Below are 8,683 nucleotides of genomic sequence, written 5' to 3'. Positions count from 1 at the left end.
AAAAAAAAGGTTCCAGGAAATCACAAAACAGGTATGTAGCATCACTCCAAAGAACTGTAATGATATTTGAATACACAGTGTCACTACAAAGACTTTTTTATAGTTGACTTGTACTTTTAGAACAAAAAATAAACAGTGAATTATTGTCCCACAGTTCCACTTAGAAAATACTGCAAGTAAATAAAGGTTTCTTTGCTTTCTGGCTCAGAATATATGATGGCTCAGTTATAACTGATTTATGTGTTATTAAAAGAAATATAATATTTTATGAAAAAGAAAAAAACAGGTCACCTTCAACCAGTTTATCTCATACTCCAAAAACAAGAACACAAGACTTGTATATCATCTTTGTCCTTGCTGAAAGTTTTTGAAGTGGCCTTTGTGGAAAGTGTAACTGTGACCTGGACGTGGGACAAGAGGGGCTGAAGTGGAGACGACAAACAAATTCTGCAAGGCTTTATGGTCAGAGGACATGGGAGAAGAACACAGTTGTCTTGATCCCAGCTGTTGCATAGTCATTATTGGAGCCTGGTTCCTGGACTCCCCAAAGCATGATCTAATACTTCCAGGGCTAGTAACTGGAGAGCAGTAAAAAAAAAAAAAAAAAAAAGAGTAAATGTAAATGTGTATGTATAAGGGTAAAGTTTCTGCAAAGCTTTCAATTTCAAATTAAGTTCCCACTGTAGGGGCAAAACAATTCAAATGCATACCAAAAGACCTAATGGAACCCAGAAGCAAGCTGTTATCAGTTTAGATTTGCTTACTTGTCCGGGCTACACGGTGTGCACTAGCAGCCCTCCTGGGATCTGGAAGCTTTTGCCACTCAACATCAGATGCTTTTGTTTCGAGGTCGATATGCTGAAAACTGGTTGGCTCACTGAGTACTGGCCTGGGAGGCCTCCAATCAAGTATAGTCAGCGGTGTGCAATGCTGCATGAGGCGAGAGTGCAAATACTGCTGGCATGGCTTGTCTCCTGGAGGAACTATCCGCTGTCTCACAGTACAAGGTAATTTATGCCTCCAAAGATCTGTCAGAGAACCCAACTGGATAAACAGGTAAAAGCACATTACCTGAGTCACAAAATGTTTTGTTACCTACAGCTATAGCAAAAATAATAACCACTGATATTTGGGATACTACCTTTCTGATGTTCTCATACCTGACTGATACTTTCACGTGGTTTGGGTAAAGAGACATTCCCTTGTTTATGTAAGACCTTGGTGGGACCAGGCTGCGAATGGATACTGTGTAGCAGCTTATAAACCTGATCAACCACACCCAAGTCCCGGAGCAAGTTTTTTCGCTGAAGAAGTGCATTAACACGTTCCAACTCCTCTGCTTCCTCTTCTTTTGACAACTCCAGATACAAGGATGTCCCTCCTGTTGAAGTCGGAAGGGGCATGGACTGTGGTTGCAGAAAAAATTATAGGATATCAACAGTTGAATCAAAGTTCAAGAACTGTACCATCTCTGTACTATATATATATATATATATATATATGTATGTATGTAAAAACAGCTTCATTGCTTGCTTTTGCTCTTCATTGTGACATGCTCATCAACCATGTTTTTGCCCCCTCTAGTGGCGGATCCATGTAATACCATGTAATAGATTTTTTTAGAAAAAGGAAAAATGTTTTTACAAAATCTAATATCATGACGAAGGATGACTCACTTCTAGTTCAGAGTGTGGTTTTGTGTGCATGTGGTACGTTTGCCCTCTGCGCGATTTGGCTCTTTCTCCTGCAGATTCTCCTTGTAGATCCTTCTGTTTTCCTTTATGCTTTCGTTCTTTCTGTTCCTGCTTCAGACGCAGCTCCTGCAACTGCTGCCTAAATGCACACACATACAATAAGTCAGCTCCGACATTTCATGTCTTACTCTTACTAAGAAAGTCTTCATCTATTTTGTGAAGAGATGCAAATGCATTAATACTGGACATAGACCTAGAACAATCCTCTCTTGCTTTAGAGGCTACAGTCTCCTGGAACAGAGAGCTGCTTTGTTGAAAATATTTCTCATATTTGTCTTCTCCCGCTGTTGGGTAGATTGGACGGAATCCCCCAAGGTGATTGGCTTCATATTTCTGCATCTGCTCCATACGGACAGCCTCTGCCTGGCGAAGTTCCTCATTCCTGATCACAGAACAGAATTGTAAACACACAGAGACTAAGCTGACACAGAGATGTAAAGATAACAGAAACTCACTCATGAAGCACTTTATTTAGAATACTACTCTATACTGGACAGGGCCTCCCATATGCACTCAAACAGTCTCTTGGCATAGATTCCACAATTGAGACTGTGGTCCATGTTGATGTAATTGCATCACAGATTTTTAATTTGTACTTTCATTCTGTCAATATTCAGACAATAGGGAAAGTCACTCAAGAACACTGAATAGCCATCAGTATCTCATGAATTTTATGTATCTCTTTATAGCCTCATCTCATGAAGATGTGGCCATGAAGAGATACATATCATTATTAACATTACTCAAACACACTCTAAAAAATAATACATTGGCTCAACTTAAAAAAATTTAAGGTAACAATTTGCACTCATCTTCTTACGTAATTTCAACTCAGTCATTATTAAGTAGACATCATGAAACTTTTATAGTTATACTAACCCAATTTGTTTAGTACAACCAACATGATTTGACTTAACCTCTAAGAGCTTAATTAAGTTGAAACAACTTAATTTTAATTTCAAAGTTTTGGTGATATTAAGTGGTCAAATTACATAATTTAAGCTATTCTAACTTCTTTATTTTGATTCCATTGTACTTAGATACAGTATGTCCATGCAAATTGTTACCTTAATTTTTTTGAGTACAAGTAACTTATTTCACTTCAATCAGAAGAAATAACACAGCAATTCCAGTTTTATGAAGAAACTGGTTTATTATAAAACTAATGTTAACTTAAGTCCAAAAAGTTTTTTTTACAATACTTGGACAAAAAGATAATTATCCAGGAGTATTTTTCAAGTAAAGTCAAGTGAGCCTGTGCCCACTGAACCCACTCATCACTATTGTACAGAGTGAATATGTGAGTCACTGTAGCCTTTCTGCTAGCTCAAACATCTTCTCTGTTTTCATCCACAAGATATTTGTTGTTTATTGCACAATTCTGAGTAAACATTAGAGACTGTTGTATGTGAAAATCCCAGGAGATTAGCTTAGTTATAGAAATATTCAGACCAGCCCATCTGGCACCAACAGCAATCATCACACTTAGAATCATTGAGATCACATTTCTCCCCATTCTGATGATTGATGAGATAGTTATCTGAAGTTGCAAGTCTGTATCTTCATGATTTAATGCATTTATTATTTAATATTTATATTTAATATATTTATATATATTATTATGAAGTAGCTGTAATGCTTTAGTAGCTTTTGCTAGTCACAGCTTATTAAGTGAAGAGACACATAGAGACATGTTCAATACAGGTTGCTTAAGTGGTTAAGGTTCTTAACTATCTCTGCTCCTGGGGTACCATAAAATGCCTGACTCTCTGCAAAACTTTGATAAGTGAAGAAAAGAATTCCACTGTGATGTAATGTCTTATATATGTCTCTGTGATATAATAAAGGCTTTGTCTCATTAATAATACTATAATTTTGGAATATATAAAATATTATGTCATCTGTATTGCTGTTATTGTTTACTGTCACAGTGGCATTGTGGTAAAGTAGCACTTAAGTACCTGGCCTCTCTGGAACGATTCTGTTGAAGTCGCTCTTTCACCCTACGTTTCTCCTCTTCTGTGATCTTCTTGCGATCACATGTCCCCAGGTTAATCAGCACCAGCGTGTCATACAGTAAGCTGTCCTTTACCTCATGGTCCAACTTAGAGTCTGTGGTGAAGCTAGGAGAATGATTGACCTATACAGTCACACAGGTAAAGGGAAGGCCAAAACAGCAATCTAAATATGCACATTTGCTTATAAACAGAATGTAGAACAATGGCAAATCTAGAAAATTTATTCATGCTTATTATATTGATTAAGTCTTTCAATAAAATCTCCACCTCTAGTAGCCAGGGCTTGAGTCGGTGGTCCAGCAAAACATCAAAGCCCAGGATCTCAAAGCAGGCATTGCCTGCTGTATGGGTGGGAAAGCAGGTGTGGTAGTTGTGATTGAGAACAGGATAAGCTGAGATGAGGGTCTTAATAATTACATCATCAATATCTGCCCACACCTTCTGTGGGTCATATCTCATTGACTCCAGACACTTGTTGAAGGCTGAGAGCGTCCTATGAAATAATTATTATTTCATGTAATAAATAAATAAATAAATAATAATAATAATAATAATAATAATAATAATAATAATAATAAAATTCAGAACTGAGAAACATGACATTTGAACGTACAAGTAAAAATATTACCGTTTGCTTCCCTGGTCGTCATCATGTACAAAATTCTCACTGTGCTTGTTGATGGCATAGTTGGTCAGGTGCATGCAGACATCATCCTTTAAGGACAAGGGTGGAGTGACAGAGAGAAACTTTCTTAAGCAATGCAAATTGTAAATTATGGCATATTTTATCCTTGATTATTAGTTATTAGTTAATTTTTATTACAATGCAATAAGCACTGCTAATAGGACTTCCACTTTCAGTATTATTATATATGTGCAAACATAATACAAATTCTATTGTGCTTGATTTATCTTTTGACTCTTACCATAGTGTTATGGGTGGGCTCACTATACTGGTTCGTGCAGAAACGAGCCAGTCCCTCATTGTACACAAAGATGCGGAAGGGATCGCAGCTAGTCACCAACACATAAATGCGCAAGTCAAACTTGAATCCATCAATTAAAAATGGCTATGGAAAGAATTAAAAATACAGAAACTGAGTTTTGATTCAAATGAAAATTCGCACTATGACAAATGCAAAAAAGTTGCTTTTGGTCTGGACTGGCCATGTATATATTACCTTAGAAATGTACACCTGGCAAATCATGTGTTCACCTGGTCGGATATCTTTGTTGGACTTGGTGAGAAATATACCGCGTCCTTGGCAACCTGATTCTGGTTTGCAAATATATGTCTTATGCTTTTTGGCTCTTGCATAAGCTAGAAAATCACTGTAACTGAAGCATATGAGTAAAAGGATTAAGACAGTGTTGTTAGTCAGCAAGAATATGCTAGCATTAGATTGTTATGGATGTGTCATTGATACTGCAAGCAGAAAACTTACTCTGCAGGAAGGCACCAAGTACGGGGAAAGATGCTATAGTCTTTTGGGAAGAGCTTCAACATACGGTTCAGGTTTCGTGCAAGGAGATCTTTCCTACATATCTCATTCATTCCTGGAAAATGGTTGATTTTCTGCACAATGGAACCAAGAATGGATAAAATCTGTAAAGTAAAATGAGTGAAACAGAAAGTGGACAATGATTATGTGTAATTACCTGATATCGCTTCATTTCCATGACTCTATCCAGAGAGACTGATAAATCAGTCCAAAATAAGCTCCAGTCTTCTCCTTCCCCAACCTCTCGCAGACCATATCTGCGAGCAGCACGACGCACTTACAGTAATGAGAAAAAAGCATTAACTTTAGTTGTCATTGTATAATTGTAAGCAACTCTGGTGTTCCGAAATTCTAAAAACAACATTATTTATATATATATATATATATATATATATATATATATATATATATATATATATATATATATATATATATATGTGTTAATCCTACATCTAGTAGTGAACTCACCACTTTCATATTTACAGTTGGTGAGATTGATCCACAATCATCTGAAAGACAGAAGGCAGGCAAAAGGACAGACCTGTGCATTGCTCAGAGCATAGTAAAAGCTACTGTAAATTGCAATGACAAATATATGTAGTGGTGGTACTGGTACAACTATGAGAATAATAATAATAATAATAATAATAATAATAATAATAATAATAAGAAGAAGAAGAAGAAGAAGAAGAAGAAGAAGAAGAAGAAGAAGAAGAAGAACTTAAATAACTTTTAGAAACTTACACTGTAACACAGAAACTTAAATAACAGCCTACAGTAATGTAAACAGCTGACCTCTTTTTTCTTTTTTTCTTCTTTTTGCTTCCTGAAAGTTTTGAGGTACAGATTTCTATGTGATCGTCATTGGCGCAGCCTTCTTCTTCCATCTCTGCATTTGGGCTTGTATTGAAATGTGTCCTGGTTATCTGGACCCTTTACAGATGAGCCCAGGCTTAGAGGCCAAAAGCAAAAGAGATAATAAAGGTGATAAAATACCTGTTAAGAATATTATTATTATATTTTTATTTTATTATTATTATTATTAGGTTGTAGGTGAACAATTTTAAAACAGCTCATCTTTTGTCTGACTGTTATGTTCTGTTAGATGTAACAACCAACTGGGTTATTTGTATGTGGGTATCGGGGAACAATACAAATACAAGCATAGTATTATGTTACATTTTTCTTTCTTTTTTTTTTTTTTTTACAATTGATACAAAGGTGATCATGAAAATAAATATGGGGCACATGAACAGGCACAGGCATCTTGGCCTGAGTTGACTACAGTTACAAGAGGTTGTCAAGGGATATCCCAGCAAGCTGTGGGAGGCCTGGGTGCTAGGTAACTGTATTTCGATCCAGCGATCTGGATAACCCTGACCTTGGCACTTGAAGTAAGTGACCTAACATAGGGGTAATATTACCATTATACAACCTGTATAACCTGTTTCTATACATAGGTCTGTAAAACATTAGCAAGTCTATTACAGAAGTAAAAGCCACAAACACAGGTAACAAAGTTGAATCAAAACTCAGTTTCTGTATTTTGAATATAAGGAATAACATAGTGCTTGGTTCTTAACACATTCTATAACCAAATCTACAATGAATGGCAAATCAATCAAACATTACACGCTTGGGAACAAAGATTTTCAAGCAGTTAGTAAAATTACTAACTTAATTTCGTTTGTGCAAGGTTAACACTCAAATACAAATCTTCATGACTAGATGACCAGAAGACAGAATAAACAAAAAACTTAATTCAGAATACTTCAGTAAGATTTCTGTGCTGGAACAAACAAAAACCAGTTAAATGATTGTAGATTGAGATTTAAAGAGCAGACGAAATTTGGGTACATAAATAAAAGGGCAAACAGGTCGTGCCTATCACTAATTAGTTTGTCCTAGAACGTAAACGTTATTTGACACGTGACACGTTTGGCAAAGTGAGCAAACAACAATATTGCTGTATATTTGTAACCTTTAGTGCGTCTTGCCATATAATCCATTATAACATACGAGCAAAAAGAAATAAAAAGTTACTAAAAGTGTTTTGTGACCGCAAACATAAACAACGTACCTGTATCACTTTCTTTATGACATTAGCGTGATCAAGCACTCGGTGGTGTTCGCGTCGTTCGGGGTTGCTATAGCAACCGAACGACGCAGTGTAAGAGATTAAGCGGATCAGTGCAGAAAATGAACTCCTTTAAAATCAAATAGCCCGAATGCTGATTGATTTGTCATTAAATGTAAATGATCAATCTTGTTATATGAAATATTGTGATTTCCTATTGACCGATAGTTATTTCATAATGATTTCATAGCATTTGAGTCTGATCAGCTATGAGTCGACTCTTTTTGCTCCCAAACGGCTCAATGTCATTTAAATTAGGTACTGTAAACATAAACTAGTTTAATTTGTGAGATTACTGATTTTTTTTTACATTCATAAGAAGGTGTTCTGAATGTTGTCACAATGTTGTCCTTTTTTCACAAATTCTACCTTTATCACACACAGATTTTTACATTTAGTACATGCAGTAATCTAATAACCTGCGAATTGGTTCGTTAACACCCACACACAGGAACACACAGAAACAGACACGACTTGTAAAGCAGTCCAACCTTAGGTTAGTTCACCACCTAGTGGCTCAAATGCTGGTTTGCATAATATTCTAAATACATTCTGCTGACAAACGTATGTTCAAAAACATTTGAGTGGCAGTTTTTAAGGATGCTTTAATTTGCTATATTTAAAAAACCTTGATATTTATTATAATACACAAATCACAAAACAGGCGTGTATGGTATTAATTTATGGTTCATATTTGCTGTTCTTTCTCATTGTCTTCCTGAGCATATCCAGGATATGGCACAGCTGCAAGAAAAAAAAATGGATATTCCTTTAGAATTAACTGCATAGTTTGCACAAATTATTACCTGTCTAAGCACTGAAACTGTTTGCTGTGGAGGATAGGAATTGCTCAACAATCTAATGTACTCCATTACTTCAAGCATGTAGAAACCTGACCATCACACCCATATGTACTTCTCTCATTACAGATTCAGTCCTTCTTTGCTATTAAAATCAGCTATTCACAACTTTAATGTCAGTCTACAATCAGAGATGTCTATAGAAACTGATCAAAATAAAGTAAAAAAAAAAAAAAAAAAAAGTTTGAATAAATGTTAACATTTAACTGCAGTTCAAAAACAACAAAACAGCTGGTTCTTTGGTACCCTTACTCAAATAGAAGATCTCCAGAGCCTGGACAGAAGCTGGAAACATGTGAAGTGGAAATACACCCTGGATTGGACACTTGTCCATCGCAGGGCAACGTGTAAACAAATTCTGAACCAAGAACATTTATGGAATTATGGAAGCAAATCAATTAACCCAGAGAAA

The 8,683-nt window shown here is 35.9% G+C and overlaps 1 protein-coding gene across 2 annotated transcripts in view; it reads right to left on the bottom strand.

Moving 5' to 3' along the window:
- Positions 1 to 8,653, bottom strand: part of ttll6 (tubulin tyrosine ligase-like family, member 6) — an 8,838-nt gene extending 185 nt beyond the window's left edge. The window contains exons 1-15 of one of the 2 annotated variants that reach the window (XM_047817582.1): positions 7,355 to 8,653; positions 6,070 to 6,226; positions 5,743 to 5,780; positions 5,432 to 5,550; positions 5,218 to 5,348; positions 4,954 to 5,110; positions 4,699 to 4,842; positions 4,401 to 4,486; positions 4,040 to 4,265; positions 3,716 to 3,894; positions 1,948 to 2,136; positions 1,677 to 1,833; positions 1,161 to 1,406; positions 765 to 1,044; positions 1 to 578 (exon numbers count right to left, since the gene is read on the bottom strand). The exon at positions 1 to 578 is cut by the window's left edge and continues 185 nt beyond it. In XM_047817582.1, the coding sequence (XP_047673538.1) occupies positions 343 to 578; positions 765 to 1,044; positions 1,161 to 1,406; positions 1,677 to 1,833; positions 1,948 to 2,136; positions 3,716 to 3,894; positions 4,040 to 4,265; positions 4,401 to 4,486; positions 4,699 to 4,842; positions 4,954 to 5,110; positions 5,218 to 5,348; positions 5,432 to 5,550; positions 5,743 to 5,780; positions 6,070 to 6,161 (2,280 nt within the window). In that variant the 5' untranslated portion in view covers positions 6,162 to 6,226; positions 7,355 to 8,653 and the 3' untranslated portion in view covers positions 1 to 342. Of the gene's footprint in view, positions 579 to 764; positions 1,045 to 1,160; positions 1,407 to 1,676; positions 1,834 to 1,947; positions 2,137 to 3,715; positions 3,895 to 4,039; positions 4,266 to 4,400; positions 4,487 to 4,698; positions 4,843 to 4,953; positions 5,111 to 5,217; positions 5,349 to 5,431; positions 5,551 to 5,742; positions 5,784 to 6,069; positions 6,227 to 7,354 lie in introns of those variants that run through there. The other variant, XM_027137608.2, reaches the window with a different exon arrangement.
- Positions 8,654 to 8,683: the final 30 nt, after the last annotated feature.

Source organism: Tachysurus fulvidraco, chromosome 8, assembly GCF_022655615.1.
Source record: "Tachysurus fulvidraco isolate hzauxx_2018 chromosome 8, HZAU_PFXX_2.0, whole genome shotgun sequence".
Classification (NCBI taxonomy): domain Eukaryota; kingdom Metazoa; phylum Chordata; class Actinopteri; order Siluriformes; family Bagridae; genus Tachysurus; species Tachysurus fulvidraco.
Note: the sequence above shows the minus strand (reverse complement) of the source record. Positions and strands in the feature narration are given on the sequence as shown.